Here is a 17,117-nt window from a genome sequence, read left to right on the forward strand (position 1 = left end):
GAAGAAACATAGGAGAAGCTGATTCTTCTCTTGTTCATACTGAAATTTTCTCAGTGTGGGGTGGAACTTAGCTGGTGTAAGGAGATTTAAACTTTATATGGGTCTGAGGTTATTTATTAGACTGATTGCACTCCTGGTTACCTGAATGTGAACAGGAGACAGAATATTTCCTGAGCATGGCTAGAGAAGCACTGAGACCTATGTCACATTTCCACAGAGGAGTGGGGAGGAAGGCAACTCCCTAGTGGAGCTGCAACGCAGGGGCAATGATGAGAAGGAATCATGCCACAGTCAGAGGTTCCACAGCAGACTCCCCAGTTCCCTCCATTGTTCCTATGGTACCAAGTGGCTGCTTCTCCCTCCAAAGCTCAGCGAATAGGAGCAGGGGAGGCAGAGGAAAGCTCACCAGCCCAGCACTTCCTGTGGAGGTAAAAGACCTCGAGGGCTGGCAGTGAGGGCAAGAGGGGGCTCCCTGGCATTGCACAGGCCCCGAAATCTTGTTCCAGGACCCTGAGCACAAACTCTGCTTATTGAAGACTCCTGCAGTACTTAGGGTCTCAGCGAGTGACTTCTTGTTCTCAACTCTCCCTGAACCACAAAAATAGTGAACTTTAAGATGACAACCCAGGTAGTCAAGGTGCCTGTCACTTTCTTTTCCTAGAAATGACTATATTTTGGGGAAGGGAAATAAACATGAGCTGCTTTCACTTTCTTATTCTTGTTAGTACATGGTGGTTTCTAGAAAAAGCCAGAGTCCCTCTCTCCTCCCTCTTTTCCCTAAGAGGTCAGCCCGTCTCTAAGGTCTGGGGTGGAGCCAGGATAGTACAAATACCCTACATATTTTGGTCTAGCCTTCTTGAGACGGACGTGGAACAATTTCTGTGTCTGTTCTCTCTGTGGTGGCTACACAGGCAAAGAGGATCCTGGTAACAAGGAAGGGACCGTACCTTTAGAGGGAATGTTCAGAACCTTAGGTCTCAATGACAGCAGAATTCAGGCTCAGGATTTTGGCTCATTCAAGGGGAGCTGGCCTCAGGCTCCAGCACTGATCTTCCTCACAGGAATGGGTGAGTATCATGGCACTTGGGTCAAATCCATCTCTGTATTCTGTTGCTTTAACAGCTAAGTTATGGTCATTTGTTAAGGCAGCAATAAAACTCATACACTCATAAGCATCCTCTGTGTCCAAGGCATATCACTGGGGTGGAGGGAATGTTTCTCCTGATGCCCATGGGTCTCATACAGCCATATGAAAATAGAAAGCTGTCTCAAAGTGGTGACTGTCACTGCAGGGAGTTCCACCATTGGGCATCTGGTAGTTGTCTCTCCTGGTTGCTGTGTAACTTGATTCACCTGGACACCCAGTTCAAGAATGGACAGGGACCGCATTGTCCAACTTTTGACTTCTCAGAGCCTCATGCTATGGTCCCAGGTGTTCTTTTTGGTTTTGGCAACTATTGATTTTACTTCCCCTGTCTCTTGCAGGATCTCTTAGATGTATACATCTCTGATTGAGGACTTCCGCCAAGAAGGTTTTCTTCGGGCCAAAACAACTGAGTGCTCATGGCACACTAAAGACAAGACTCACGAGTAAAGAAGCCATCTTGGAGGTCTAGCCCCCTCAAGACTTCAGGAGACTTCAGCACAGTCACCATCTGACTGCAAAGGCGTAAAACACTTCAGGTACAAATCACATAACAGAACTCAGTCAATGCACAGCCCCTGGGAGAAAGTAAAACGTTGTTTTTTAGACCACATTGGAAAAATAATGAAGCATTATCTGCCTGCAAATACTATTGCTATACCCTCACATTTAAACGATAGTTTAGCTGAATTTAAGAGCTTAGATGTAAAGTTCTTTCTGTACTTCAAAAATATTGCTCCATTTTCTTCTTGCATTCAATATTGTTGTGGAGAAACCTGAGAGTGGTCTAATTCTTGTTGGTTTTAGGTGATCTGACCCTTCCCTATTAAAGCCCTTAGAACTTTCCTTTACATTTTACATTCTGATTTTCTCCATAATGTCTGAAGGTGTGGGTTCTTCCTTTCCCTTTCTTCAGACATCTCTGGCAACTTCTGAGACTTGTTTATTTCAATTTTCCAACAAACAAATCTTCAGCTATGTTCCACCTGCTGTTTTCTTTTCCTAGAATACCATTAAGCTCTTTTCTAATTTGTATCACATACTTTTTATTTGTTAGATCTGCAACCCTATGAACCTAGATTTGAGCAGTAGAAGTGAAGGCCAGATGGTCTCTTGCAGGCCAGCATCTACTTTCACCAGCTCCTCACCTCTCAGGCATTTGTTTAGCTGTTTTACTCCACCAGCACCTGTGACCTGGCTTGTCACCTGGCTGTCACTGTCAGTTTCTAGGGGAAGAGGCAGGCAATCACTCACTGTACCAAGACATGGCAGAGGGCGTGGGGTCACCTCTGAGAGGCTATCTGCTTTCATCTCAGGTACAGGCAATGGTGACTCAGGCCTGGGCAGTAGTGACAGGAATGGGGAGAAATGGTTGGATTTGGATAGACTTGGAAGGTTAAGCCAATGCAGAGTGTGAGAGAAAAAGGATTGTGTAGGAGACTCCTTGCAGATGGGAGGATGGCATTGCTGTTGCCTGAAATGGAGAAGACTGTGGAAGGAGCTAGCCTAGAAATGTTTGTGCTCTTCATAAAGGAGTGAAAAACAGCCTAGTTTCATTTTCATTTCTTATAAATGCAGCCCTGCACATTTGGCCAATTTCCCAGAAAGGTTGGGTGCGGACGAGGCTGTGAGTCATTCCTGCTGCCTCACACACTTATCCTTGTTACCCAGACAGGGAAGGGGCTATATATAGTCCCTTTCTCTCTGCGGTGACCACACAGGCACACAGGACTTGCATTTCGCTTGTGAGGCATTCCTGGGCTGAGCACTGCAGGGAACCCTTCACAAAATTCAGGATTTTCTGCCATTTCAGCAGGAATATTCAGGGCTCACCTTTGACACCAGAAATCTCTTTTCTTCTTGTAGCTGGTAAGTGAGAAAATACATTGGACCTGTACCGACCGGAAACAGGCTTTGGTGCCTGAGGGGGATGAGAGCAGGAAGGGCAGGTGGAGAGCTGTGATTCCATCCAAACAGATCAGGCCCCCTCTGCAGGTGGCTCAGGGGGTGAGGGGATGGCAGAGAAGCCACTTGGGCCAGGCAAGACGAGTCCTCAATGCTGCCTGGGAGGAAAACAAGACACCTAGGTGCATGTGTCTCAGCCTGGAGTTGTCTCTCATCCCCCCCCCCAGAGTTCTTTGATCCTTCATCTGAAGGTGGGGTTAGTTAGAATTTCATGAAGGGCTGTTAAGAGGAGGAAATGAGAAATGACTGTATAGATACACATCTAAACATTTATCAGTGTGAATTTTTCACTTTCCTTCTCATTTCTTTTCTCTCACATGCAGTGGGCACATTCTCAGAGGCTGGAAGACAAGGTTCTGGGGATCCTGCAAAGAGACTGTCCAAGCAACTCCAACCTGCTTGTCCCAGCAGAAAATAACAGTGAAGAGAAACTCACATATAACTTCAGCTGAGGTATAGAGTCTGAATTTCAGGGAAGGGCTCTTGTGTGATTGAAATTTTCTCAGGACATGAACTTTTTTTTTTTTTTTAATTAACTTTTATTGAGCTTCAAGTGAACGTTTACAAATCAAGTCAGACTGTCACATATAAGTTTATATACACCTTACTCCGTTCTCCCACTTGCTCTCCCCCTAATGAGTCAGCCCTTCCAGTCTCTCCTTTCATAACAATTTTGCCAGCTTCCAACTCTCTCTATCCTCCCATCCCCCCTCCAGACAGGAGATGCCAACACAGTCTCAAGTGACCACCTGATATAATTAGCTCACTCTTCATCAGCATCTCTCTCCTACCCACTGTCCAGTCCCTTTCATGTCTGCTGAGTTGTCTTCGGGAATGGTTCCAGGACATGAAGTTTTGATGTCTCCTTCCCCTCGTCCCCCAGACCTGTGTCATTCTGAGGTTCACTCTGCACCTTCCCAGTCTTGGATTTCTCTGGCCTTGTGTATTTGTCTTTCTCTTCTATCCAGCTCCTTGCTCACTGCTCAGCATGTCATTAGTCATCCCCAGGCCAGTCCCCTGAAGCCCCAAGCACTGTGGGGTGGGCAAACCCACTGAACCTGGTAAAAAGGAGCCCAGGGGGTGGGGAGAGCATGAAAAGCATTGCTAAGAGTTGATCTGCAGGGGGGTATAGGAGTTCCCTCCAAGTAAGCTTCTCTTTCTCATCTACTCAGTTACTCTTCTTCCCTATAAATCATGTGGAGGTGAGTGATTCTCTCTGCTTGTTACAAATGTAAGAGTCTTCCTATGACCTCCAAGGAGAAGGCTTATGTATGCCTCATCAGAATCTCGGCTTCGTGCTCTCTGTGCATGTGGAGTCTTGAAAGGTGGGGATTTGCTTGGCTCCCTGTTCTCTGCCATTCAAACATATTCCATCTCTGTCCATGTAACAAGTATATACTGAGCATATTTGTCATGCATTTTTGTAGCCACAGGAGATAAAGAAGAAAACAGATCTGGCATGCTGGAAGAACAACAAGGTTGATGGGGACAAAGCAAAGCGAGGCAGAGGGGAGGATGGATGCAGGAGATGAATGCAGTCAGGGCACTGGAATCAGGTTGAGTCAGGCTTTGGAAGGAGTTTATCTTTCCCCTGAGTACGGCAGGAGCCTCTGGAGGGTTGTGAGCAGAGGGGAGTCTCATGGTCTGACTCCCTTATTAGAAGGGTCATTGGTGGCTATTACCAGCAAGACTATGGGGACTCAAGTGCAGAGCAGGATAACTTCTAGGAGGCTCTCTGTAATTATCCAAGGTAGAGAAGCTGGTGACTCAGGACTGGGTGGTAGCGGTGAAATGGGGAGAACTGGTTGAATTTGAGTACGCTTGGAAGGTTAAGCCAAAGTAGAGTATGACAGGATTGGGGGTGGGGGTTCCTCACATTTGGGAGGATGACATTGCTGTTGCCTGAAATGAAGATTGTGGAAGGAGCTAAACTTGAAGGGGTAGATTGTTCCAGAACTACGTTTTAGTGGAGTTCATTTGGTCAAGATAATCTTAGACTTACAAGTGGGAGATGTTGAGTAAATAATGGAATATTTGGATATGGAGTTCAAGGGAGAGGCCTGGGTCAGAGCTATAAATATAATATGGGAGTTGTTTGGGGAGTTGTTAGCATATACCTGGTATTCGAATCATAGGACATGTTGATAGCCAAGGGAGTGAGTGTCGATACAGCAGAATTAGGACTGAGTCATAGACACCCCATATTTTAGGTCTCACATTGGAAGGAGATATATGCAAGGTACTGCTCGTTCAGCCTTACACATTTTCTGTTTTAAATAAAAAACTGGTATTTTGATTTTTCTTTCACAGTCAGAATGAAAGGGCTTCTCATTATTCAATTATCTTTCCTTTCTATGGCTTAAAGCTCAGTTTACAAATACATAAAAATCCTCTGTCTCCAGGCTGCAGTCCCTAATGGTAAGTGAACAGAACATTAAAATGGGATTACTCTCTCTTACTTTTGGCTGGGTCATGACGATTGTTGTTCCCTTTGATGACTGTCAAAGCCCTCACCAGTGTAGAAGTATAAAAAGTGTTGGGATGAGGAGCTTTGTGAAAGGAATATATTGGGGGACATGTCAGGGTGTCCCCCAAGTGCCCAGTGAGGGAGCTTTTTCTCAGCTGAAGCTCACACTGAGGGCTTAGATGGGAGCTCTGGGGAAGGAGTCAGAGGACAGTGCTGTTACAGGGCAGTGTACTGGTATCTGACACAAGCCTGAGAAATGTAAAAGTGAGTGTTGGGTTAGCCCAAAGAGAAAGAGCTGGTTGCAGAGTTTTCTGGGACAAAGTGTGGCCATATGGACCCCATGATTTCAATCTAGGCCAGCCCAGAAGAGAGCTGATGGAGTCACACCAAGTCCCTTCTAAAGAAGGGAACAGTCAGGAGGGTGAAGTTCAGGGGAGAGGTCTGGAGTATGAATGTGAGCCTGGGAGTTGTCTGTGAATATATGGCCTTCTAAACCTTGAGATTTGAAGAGATGCCTGGGGAGTGAATGGATGAAGAAAGAGTTTCCCAAAGGCTGCACGGAGGCATCTGCTCTTTAGAGTTACCCATAGGAAGACCCTATCTGTATAGAGCTGTAGGGCTCAACCCTCGCCCACTTTCTTTGCTGTGATGTGGCCCTGAATTGCCTGGTATCTGTTTCTTGGGAAATGACAGATGCTACCCTTATAAAATTATTATTACCCTTATAAAATTATCTTGCCTTTTGTGACTTTGAGCTCATGTAAAAATAGCTCGTCCCTTTCCCCAACACATTCCTCTTCCCTTCATAGACCACCACAGTCTTTTGAATTGAGTAGTCAGTCCTCATTATTCACAGATTCTTTATTTTTTGAATTAGCCTAATCATTAAAATTTAATTTATTTAAGCCCAAAAATCAATACAGTACTTCCACAGTCACTCAGGGGCATGCACAGAGCAGTAATAAATTTAAATTGCCCAATGTTCATCTTTCCACCTGAGGTCAGTCAAGGCAACACGCTTGTTTCAGCTCACGTACCGAAGACAGTATCTTTTTCATAGATTTTAGTCATCGCCTTATTGAGACATTCCAAGAGCAGTTCCTGTGTCCTGTTCTCTGTGGTGACTACAAGAGCAGAAAGGACAAGGCACCAGGGCAGGGAAAAGAGAACAGACAGGAGGGAGAGTCCAGAACCTTAGATCTCAGTGACCACAGCATTCTGATCAAGGATTTGGGGCTCATTCAAGGGACAGCTGACCTCAGACTCCACACTTATCTTCCTTGTAGAAAAGAGTGAGGGCCATTGCTATGGAATGGAATCCAGGCTGGAGACCACAGGGCCTTCAAGGGACAGGGAGGCAGGTAAGGGTAACTTCAAAGGAGAATGAGGCTTATTGGATGGATATGGAAAGCAGTTGCTGGAGGTTTTCGGTCTACATGTAGTCTGTCTTTGAAGATGCCATTTGCAAATAGGCTTTACCTGGACCAATCTGGCATAAGATATTCCCTTTTGGAGTCCGGCTGGTGTAATAGCTGCAAATGTTTATCTGCTTTGGAGTTCACTTATATCAAAGTCCAATGTTGTCCCCCTTCTTGAAAGAAAATAAGAGCCTCCTGTCCCTTACACTGGAATTGGAGTGAGAAAATGAATTGTGAATCCCAGTCTTCCTCCCACTGAGAGATTTGGGACTTGTGGTCCCCACTTTGGGCCCCAATGTCTTTGGATGTACAACAGCAATGACACTTCTCAGGACAAGTGTCCTGTGGTCTGCACAGCCCCATGCAGGTCATTCATGATGAGGGTCTCCAGATCTCTCTCTGCCACTGCTCAGCACCCCTCAGCCACCCCAAAACAAGTCTCAAGGGTTTCACCAGTCCCTCTGCCCACCACGATTTTTTTTTTTTTTTTGCTACAGTCGGCATTTGCAAAAAAAAAAAAAAAAACAGGAAAACTGTATGTGCATTAGATTTGCCATTTTTGGAAGGAGAGGTAAGAGCAGAGTCGGTGAGAGTGAGGGTCAGATGCAGCAGCCAGCTAAGAGAGGGGTGACCAAGAGGAGAGGTCTTTCATGGAAAGTGGGGATTGAAGGGAGAAACCTGAGGTGTTTATCTGATGATAAGGCCATGGCCAGGGAAGGTCTCAGAGAGAGGGGAGCTGGGCGTCTGGTAGATGAATAATTGCCCTAGAAGAAGGCAGAGGTCTTGGGTCTTCCTGCCCCAGCCGGTGTCCAAGGCTGTTCCACCGATTTGTGTCTGAGCCTCATTATCTGTAAAATGATTCCTCATTTCATTGAGACCTATTGAGAATCAGTAATGCATGTGCAGGCACTGTAGAAGTTCTGAACAAATTAAGGTTCCTGGGTAGAGCTAAGTGTTGGTGTTTGACTATTAACCTGAAGGTTAACAGTTCGAATCCACCCAGCAGCACCACAGAAGAAAGGCTTGGCAATCTGCTTCCATAAAGATTGCAATCAAGAAAACCCTATGGAGCAGTCCTACTCTGTAACACATGGGGTGGCCATGAGTCAGAATTGACTAGATGACAAGGATTTTATAGTCCTATTATTGTTCTATTGTTCTAGCTGAGGCTTAGTTAAAGGCACAGAAGAAAGTGCCCTTAACCAGCACAAGGAGAGAGTGGTCAGTAAGTAGTCAGGAGGACAAGGGCAGGTATGCTGTGCCTTTGGGCCTCTCACACACAGGACGTGGAGAAAGGAATGGACAGAGGCAAGGTTTACTTCCCCTACCTGGAAGCCAGGCTCTTCCATCCTAGCTTCTTTCAGTCATTGACTCTTTTCTATTCTTATCTCTACAGGTCTCTGACTTTGCCTAGGTATCCATGGGTGATATTCAAAATATTTATGTAACAGGTTTCACCTGAGCTTAGACCCACAGAACCATTTCCCCGCCAGTGAATACCAGAAGCTTGCATGTCCTCTCTACGGGGGACACACAGTGAAGATGTTTTCTGTTATCAGTGGACCCTGGCACAATATAGCTTCCCAGACCTGCTTCTGCAGAAACTGTGATTCAACTGCCCAAATTCTTAAGGGGGAGAGAGGCAAAAGGAAAGAGAGCAACAGAGAGTGAGAGAGAGGAATGAGAGATCTCTGGTGGTTTCTGGTCAGACAACTCTATGGTCTTGAGTTGGGTTCCCCCCAAGTTTGATCTGACATGTCAAAGAAGACAAAGCTCTGAAAATATGCGTCTATCTCCTTCCAGAGGCCTTAGGCCAGAGGCAATGAAAGTCACATAAGTACATTATTTGATATATTCCATAATTCCAAGAATAGGCTTAAGCTTTCTGTTCAACTACTTGAAAATCTAAGAAGTGTCCTGTATGTGTCAAGTACTAAACTATGGCCTTTGGGTGTGGCAGTTAAAGGAAAATCATGATCCCAGATTCTTCTGGGTCCTCCCTTTCCTTAAGAATTGTTTGATAAAACTCCCAGATTTGGAGTCAGGTTCTCCAGAGCAACAGAACCAATAGGAGGTAGATATATAGATATAACTGGTTCCCTTCTAGTCTGCTGCAACTCACGGGCGAATTTTCAGAAGTTGATTACCAGGACTTTCTTCTGAGGCTTCTCTGGGTGGTATTAAAGCTCCAACATTTCAGTTAGCAGCTGAGCACATTAACCATTTATACCACCCAGGGACTCCATATATTTATAGATGATAGACAGATAGATAGATGGTAGGTAAATAGAGAGAGAGAGATAGGTAGATAGAGAGAGAGATAGATACATAGAGAGAGAGAGAGAGAGATTAGATGGATGATGGATAGATGGATAGATCAACCAATCGATCGATCTATCTATCGATAGATAGAAAGATTAGATAGACAGATGATAGATGATGGATCCATGGATCCATGGATCGATCGGTAGATGGATCCACGATGGATCCATGATGGATCCATGATGGATTGATAGACAGATAGACAGATAGATAGACAGACAGACAGATAGACAGATAGATAGATAGGTAAGGTCAGCTGGTCAGTCATAGGTAGGTAGGCAAGTAGATAGACACGTAGATAGGTATACAGATAGATTTTAAGGAAGTGACTCATGAGTTAATGAGGGCTGGCCAGTCCAAAATCCAAAAAGGCAGGAGGCAGGCTGTAAGCTGCAGCATTCTTGATTCAGAATTCAGTAGGCCAAGCTGCAGGCTAGAGAAGCTCAGGCAGTTTTACGTTACAGCCTTGAGGCAGAATTCCTTCTTTTCCTGGAAATTTCAGTGTTTGCTCTTAACACCTTTAACTGATTGGATGAGGCTCACCTACATTATGAAAGGTAACCTCCTTTTTTTAGAGTCAACTGACTGAAATTTTTAATCACATCTACCAAATACCTTCAAGCAACATCTAGACTAGTATTTGACCAAACAACTGGGCGCCATGGCCTAGCCAAACTGACAGATAAAAATTGTGTTTGCAAGTGAGATTCAGGCTTTCCAGAGCCCAACTATGGTGTATCTGAATGCCTTACCATAAGTGAAAGCCACCCTAGTAGTAGTTACAATCGTTTTCCCAAACTAATAGCAGACATTAGCTTGGAAAGATCCAGTTCTGGGAAGACTGAGGAAAACAGGCAAGCTCAAGTTCTGCTGCTGAGTGAAGTTTAGAGCCAGATTTTGAAAAGTAACCCTGTGTCAAATTTAAGAAGTAACTTGATATGATTTCGTAAAGTAGATTCTCACTAAGTTCCACAGATGGTTCGTTAAACTCTCCAGCTCCGAGGTCTCCAAATTTCTTAATTCAGAAGGCAGAGAAAAATAATAAAATAGAATCATTCATGGCTTACATGAAATTTTGAGAAGCAGATTTTTTTTTTTTTTAAATTCCTAACACTCATCCCACCCATAACATTTAATAGCAAGATCAGGCTGTGGGATGACTAAGAAGTTAAGGGAGTGAGTGGCGGGTGGGTACCTTGAGGGTCATTCTTCTGCAAAGTTTAGTTCTGGGTAGTTCTGGGCAAACGTCATGTTCTGCATGCCTGTGAGTGGAAGGAAGACTTGGGAAGACAGTGAGGACTGGACTGTGCTTGTGGGAGGGAGAGAGAGGACACACTTGGACGAGAGAGGAGGCTGGTCTTTGGCAAGCAGAGGAGGATGCTTTTGTCTAAAGACAGGTTTTCTTTTTATGAGGAAGTTGTAACAAAATTTGGAGTGAACAGAAAGATTATAGGGTGTCTCCACTATGCAAAGCTCAATGCACATACCCTTTTGGGTTTCCTGAGTCACTAGAGTCTGTAAGTTTTTAGTAACTGGGAGCAATGTGAAATTATTCTCTTCCATATGCATGCAAAGAAACCCTGGTGGCATAGTAGCTAAGAGCTACAGCTGCTAACCAAAAGGTCAGCAGTTTGAATCCACCAGGCACTCTTCGGGAACTCTATGGGGCAGCTCTACTGTGTTCTATAGAGTCGCTATGAATTGGAATTGACTCGACGGCAATGGGTTTGGTTTTTGGGTTTTTTTTTTTTTTAGGCATGCAAATAAAATCTGTGCAGGCTAAACTGATATACCTCTTCCATTGTAGAAGAAGGCAATTTTGCTTCCATTTTCACATTCATTTCAATAATTCTTGAGCTATTAATGTTTCTGTTCTTTGGGATTCTCCTTATCAGTTGTAACATCTGCCTTGTTTCTTCATTAATAATGAGTAAATAAAATCCTTAGCATATGTGCACTGTATATTTATATAAGAGTCATAATTTTATCTCCTTTTGAAAATTGCCCTTTAAGAAAGTGAAGCGGGTGGTGGGCAGTGAGCAGGCTCCAACTGTAAAAAACTTGATGGTAGACCCTGTGACTACTCTATGTGTATAATTTTTTGTAATCCACAGCTTCCTATATCATCTTCCTTGCTCATCATGAAAGAATATAAGGCTGCATCAATATATAGCAATAATTTTCTTGAATTGCCTCAGTTTAATCAGATATCCGTGTTTCCAAACCGTCCTGTATTTAATACAGAAAACTAGAGGTTCTGTTTACCTCCTAGACCACTTCCTGTCACATGTCCTAAAGTCCACAAAAACTAATCTATGAAGTGCGGTAGACAGGCTTTAAGCTGTGGTGCAACAGTTATAACTACAAGAATTTATGTGCTTGTTTATGTCCCTCATAGAGCATACCTCCTGGGGAGCAGGATAACTAAGGGGCTTGTCTCTGTCTCCTGTCTTCTCCCTCAAGACTCGTCCTGCCCCCTGATTTCCTGCAGGGCAGGGAAAGTGAGGTCTGCCTGGAAGTCTTCTGTGCTCACTATTGTGCTGGCCTGAGGAATGAAAGGGTGCTGGGCTCTGTGTTGAGGTTTCAAAAAAACACATATATAGTCTATATTAGTTAACTATTGCTGCCGTAACAAATTTTCACAAGCTTAGTGGCTTAAAATAACAGAAATTTATGCTCTTGCAGTACTGGAAGTCAGGAGACCAGAATGAATCTTAGTGATTTAAAATCAAGATGTTAACAGGACTGGATTCTTCCGGAAACTCTAGAGGACAATCCATTTCCGTGTCTTTTCTAGTTTCTTTAGGCCACCCACATTTCTTGGCTTTTGACCCCTTCCTCCATCTTCATAGTACATCTCTCTAACCTCTGGTTCCATCATTCCATCTACTCCTTCTACCTGTGACCTTCTTTCCTCCCTTTTATAAAACATCCTTGTGATTGTATTGAGCCCAGGATAATGTTCCCATCTCAAGAACTTTAACTTAATCACATCAGCAAAGTCTCTTTAGCCATGTAAGGTAAATATTCGCAGGGTCTGGTGATTAGGACGAGGAGAACTTTGGAGGCCATTATTCTACCACACTGTCAGAGAGGCTGACTCCTGGAGTATAGAAATAATCAGCATAAGAAATGGGTAGTCTCTTCTACGGAAGTGGAAAGTAAAGTCTCAGGGAAAATGAGTTAGTCAAAGTAATATGGATAAGTGTGCTATAATGGAACTGGGCATTTGAGACCACTACATTTTCCAAGCAGACCTTATGTTTAGTTCTGCTCCTTCATTCATCTGACCCCCATATCCTCTTTACTTTTCCCAGACCTCCCACAGTTAACTGCCATGGATCAGTTTATCTCAACTTTCCTAACAGAAAAGAAGTTTCAGCAACTGTCTTCTGAATTTCCCCGTTACTACTCCATATTAATCAATAACACAGGAGGCATCCTCTCTCAAGAAACCCTGAAGGGTATTCAAGCAGACCTTCGGGAGGGGAAGCTAAAAGATATGGTTGAAAAGATTCAAAAATCACTTGTGGAAGCACAGAATGCTCCCCTGGATGTGGCTGTGATAGGGGAGTCTGGGGTTGGGAAGTCCAGTTTCATCAATGCCCTGAGAGGGCTGAGTCACGAAGAGAAGGAGTCTGCTAGTGTTGGGGTTGTGGAGACTACCAAGGAGAAAACTCCCTATCAACATCCAAAATATCCCAAAGTGACCTTCTGGGACTTGCCTGGAAGTGGAACCCCCAATTTCCTTCCAGAGACTTATCTAGAAACAGTGGAATTTGCCAAATATGACTTCTTCATCATCATTTCTGCTACTCGTTTCACCTATAGTGATGCTCTACTGGCTCAGAAAATCAAGAATGACGGAAAAAAATTCTACTTTGTTAGAACCAAGGTGGACAATGATTTATATAATGAAGAGAGAAGCAAACCCAAGTCCTTCAAAAAGGAGAGAGTCCTTCAGCAGATCAGAGACCACTGCCTGGCAAATCTCAGTGACATTGGCGTGCCTGAGCCATGCATCTTCTTGGTCTCCAACTTTGACCTGGCTGACTTTGATTTCCCAAGGCTGGAGGAGACACTGTTGATGGAGCTCCCTTCTCACAAGCGCCACACCTTTGCGCTCCTGATCCCCTGCTTATCGGACTCTGCCATTGAAATGAAGAGAGATTTCTTCAAGGGGAAGATCTGGCTGCATGCCCTGAGTACAGCAGCTTTGGCCCTTATCCCCTTCATGCCATTCGTCTATGGCTTTGATACCCCTGAACAGGAAAAGTGCTTGGGACTTTACCGAAGCCATTTTGGTCTGGATGATAAATCCATCAAAGAGATTGCCCAGAAGTTGGGCACACCTGAGCAGGAGATTAGAAGCTCCATCAAGTCCTTGGATTTTCAATCACTTGTGAAGGATGATGAAATAGTTGCAAAAGCCAAGAAATGTGTTGAGTCCTACTGCTCATTGAATGGCGGTCTCCCATCTTCTGTCTTCCAGTTTGTCAAAGTCTACCTTCTACGTTTGAAATTCCTCAACACAGTGGCTGATGATGCCAAAATTATCTTGCAAAAGACTTTAGAGGGCTGAATTCTAAGAAAATGAGGGGGAGGAGGGGTGACTTGCTTCACTGAAGAATAAATGGGTCTCAGGTCCTGTGGCCTACGGATGGGGGGAGTCCTCTTCCTCTCAACACCCAAGCTAACTCTTCCATAAGGCGAAAGATGTCTTTCCAGAGGAAGAATGCTTATTGTTGTGCATGGGGATTTGACCATCCTGTATGTTGCTTGAATCACCATAGAAACACGCCACATTCTTTCCATTAATTCCCATGTGCTATGAAGTATTCTGTACATGCATTTTTTACTCAGATAATAAACATTTAGTAGCAATTGAGATGGCTGTTATCCATTGACTTTCTTTTTTATTATTTTTTTTAATCTAGTCTTTTTTAAATGTCAATGAGCAAGATATTTGTCTACTATTTTGACAACTTTTTTTTTTTTTTTTTTACAATTTCTCCATTTTTTTAACTCCCCATTCCATCTCCTCTATCCCTTGGTAGCCACTCATCTTCTTTTGTTTTAATGGTTTGTCTATTCTAGATTAAAAAAAAAAAAATCTTTTGTTTTAATGGTTTGGATAGTCCATACAAATTGAACCATATGATATTTGTCATGTTTTGTCTAGCTTATTTCACCTACCATAAAGTTTTCAAGGTTCATACATGTGGTGACATGAATCAGAGCTTCCTTTCTCTTTATAGCTGAACAGTGTTTCAACATATTGGTATATCATATATGGTTTAGTCATTCATTTCTAAGTAGACACTTGCATTGTTTCTGCCATTTACTGTTGTGAATAATGCTGCAATGAGCATTGGTATACATTTGTCTGTTTGAGTTGCTGCTTTCAATTCTTTTGGGTATATAACCAGGACTGGAATTGCTAAGTCATATATTTCTATGTTTAACTTTTTTAAGAATCACCAAATTGTTTTCCACAGTGACTGCACCCCTTTGCATTCCCACCAGCAGTGTATGAATATTTTAATTTCTCCACACTCTTGCCAACACTTGTTATTTCTCTCTTTTTTCTTTTTTTAATAACAGCTGTCTAGTGCCTGTGAAGTAGTATCTCACTGTGGTTTTGATTTGCATTTCTCTAATGGCTAAAGATGTTGAGCATCTTTTCATGTGTTTGTTGGCCGTTTGTGTATCTTCTTTGCATCATTTGCTGAAGAGACTATTCTTTCCCCGTCGAATGAATTTGGCAACAATTGGCCATAGATGTATAGGTTTATTTCTGGATTCTCAATTCTATTCCCTTGGTCTATATGTATATCCTTAAACTAGTACCACACTATTTTGACTACTGTAGCTTTATAGTACTTTTTGAAATCAGGAAATGTGAGTTCTCTTGCTTCGTTCTTCTTTGTTGCTATTCTTTTGGCTATTTGGGGCCCACTGAAATTTCATATGAACATGAGGATCATTTTTTCTATTTCTGCAAAAAATGTTGTAATTTTAATAGGAATTGCGTTGTATCAATAGATTGCTTTTGATAAAATGGACATCTTAAACAATATTAAGTCTTCTAATCCATGAACACAGAATGTCTTTCCATTTATTTAGGTACCCTCTAATTTTTTTCACCAGTGTTTCATAGTTTTCAGTGTAAAAGTCTTTTCCTCCTTGGTTAAATTTATTCCTAGGTATTTTATTCTTTTAGATGCTATTGTAAAAGGAATGATTTTCTTAATTTCTTTCTCAGATTGTTCATTGCTAGTGAAGAGAAACAACATATTTCTGAATGTTGACCTTCTACCCTGCCAATTTGCTGAATTTGTTTCTTACATCTAGTATCTTTCTTGGGGATTACTATATATGTATATATATGTGTATATATAGTATCACATCATCAGTGAATAGAGGTAAGTTTTATTTCTTCTTTTCTGCTTTAGATGCCTTTTGTTTTTGTTTGTTGCCAAATTTCTCTGGCTAGAACTTCTAGTACAATGTTGAAGAGCAGTGGTAAAAGCAGGCATTGTTATCTTGTTCCTGATCTTAGGGAAAAGCTTTCAGTCTTTTTCCATTGAGTATGATGTTCATTGTGGGGTTTTCATAAATGCCCTTTAGCATGTTGAGGAATTTCCATTCTATTCTTAATTTGCTTTTATCATGAGGGGTGTTGGATTGTGCCAAACCCTTGCTGTCAAGTCGATTCCAACTCATAGCGACCCTATAGGACAGAGTAGAACTGCTCCATAGGATTTCCAAGGAGCACCTGATGAATTTGAACTGCTGACCTTTTGGTTAGCAGCCGTAGCTCTTAACCAACAGGGTCTCCAATGGCTTCTCTATGTCAATTGATATGATTATATATTTTTTTCCTTCACTCTATTGATGTGGTGTATTTTCTTATGTTGAACCATCTTCCATCCCTCAGATAAATCCCACTTGGACATGGTGTATAATCCTTTTAATATCCTGTTGAATTGTTTGCTAGTATTTTGTTGAAAATATTTTCATCTACATTCATAAGGCATATTGGCCTGTAGTTTTATTTTCCCATGGTGTCTTCAGCTAGCTTTGTTATCAGATTAATGCTGGCCTCGTAAAATGAGTCCACTCCTCTTCCAAGTTTTGGAAGAGTTTGAGAAGGATGGGTGTTAATTCTTTCTTAAATGTTTAGTAGAATTCACCAGTGAAGCCACATGGTCCTGGACTTTGTTTTCTTGAGAGGTTTTTGATTACTGATTCAATCTCTTCATATGTTGTACTCTATTAAGATTTTCTTTCTTCTTAATTCAGTTTAGGTAATGTGTTTCTAGAATTGTATCCATTTCATCTAAACTTTCCAGTTTGTTAGTATACAATTATCCGTAATAGTCTCTTATAGTCCTTTTAATTTCAGTAAGGTTGGTAGTAATGTTGCCACTTTCATTTCTGATTTTAATTACTAGCATCTTCTCTTTCTCTCTTTTTTTTTTTTTTTCTTTGTCAGTCTAGCTAGGGGTTTGCCAATTTTGGTCATCTTTCAAAGAACCAACTTTTGGTTTTGTTAATTCTATTGTTCTTCTATTCTCTATTTCATTTATCTCTGCTTAATCTTTATTATTTCTTTCCTGTGGTTGATTTGGGCTTCATTTGTTCTTCCTTTACTAGTTTCTCAAGATATAAAGTTAGGTTATTGATTTGGGCTCTTCTTTTTTCATGTAGATATCTACAGCTCTAAACTGCCGTCTGTGCCTTCACTTCATCCAAGATCATTTGGTGTGTTGTGCTTTCATTCTTATATGTCTCTAAG

General features: G+C 42.4%; 1 protein-coding gene across 2 annotated transcripts; it reads left to right on the forward strand.

The window, feature by feature from the left end:
• Positions 1-793: 793 nt before the first annotated feature.
• LOC126070348 (T-cell-specific guanine nucleotide triphosphate-binding protein 2-like) lies at positions 794-14,204 on the forward strand. 2 transcript variants are annotated; one of them, XM_049874469.1, is made up of 4 exons: positions 794-1,067; positions 1,486-1,683; positions 3,433-3,562; positions 12,634-14,204. In XM_049874469.1, the coding sequence occupies exon 4, from the start codon at positions 12,654-12,656 to the stop codon at positions 13,896-13,898; it is 1,245 nt and encodes a 414-aa protein (XP_049730426.1). In that variant the 5' UTR covers positions 794-1,067; positions 1,486-1,683; positions 3,433-3,562; positions 12,634-12,653; the 3' UTR covers positions 13,899-14,204. The 2 variants fall into 2 exon arrangements, with proteins under 2 accessions (XP_049730426.1, XP_049730427.1); XM_049874470.1 differs by lacking the exons at positions 794-1,067; positions 1,486-1,683 and adding an exon at positions 2,033-3,013.
• The last annotated feature ends 2,913 nt before the right edge of the window (positions 14,205-17,117 follow it).

The sequence above is a fragment of the Elephas maximus genome, chromosome 2, assembly GCF_024166365.1.
Source record: "Elephas maximus indicus isolate mEleMax1 chromosome 2, mEleMax1 primary haplotype, whole genome shotgun sequence".
Classification (NCBI taxonomy): domain Eukaryota; kingdom Metazoa; phylum Chordata; class Mammalia; order Proboscidea; family Elephantidae; genus Elephas; species Elephas maximus.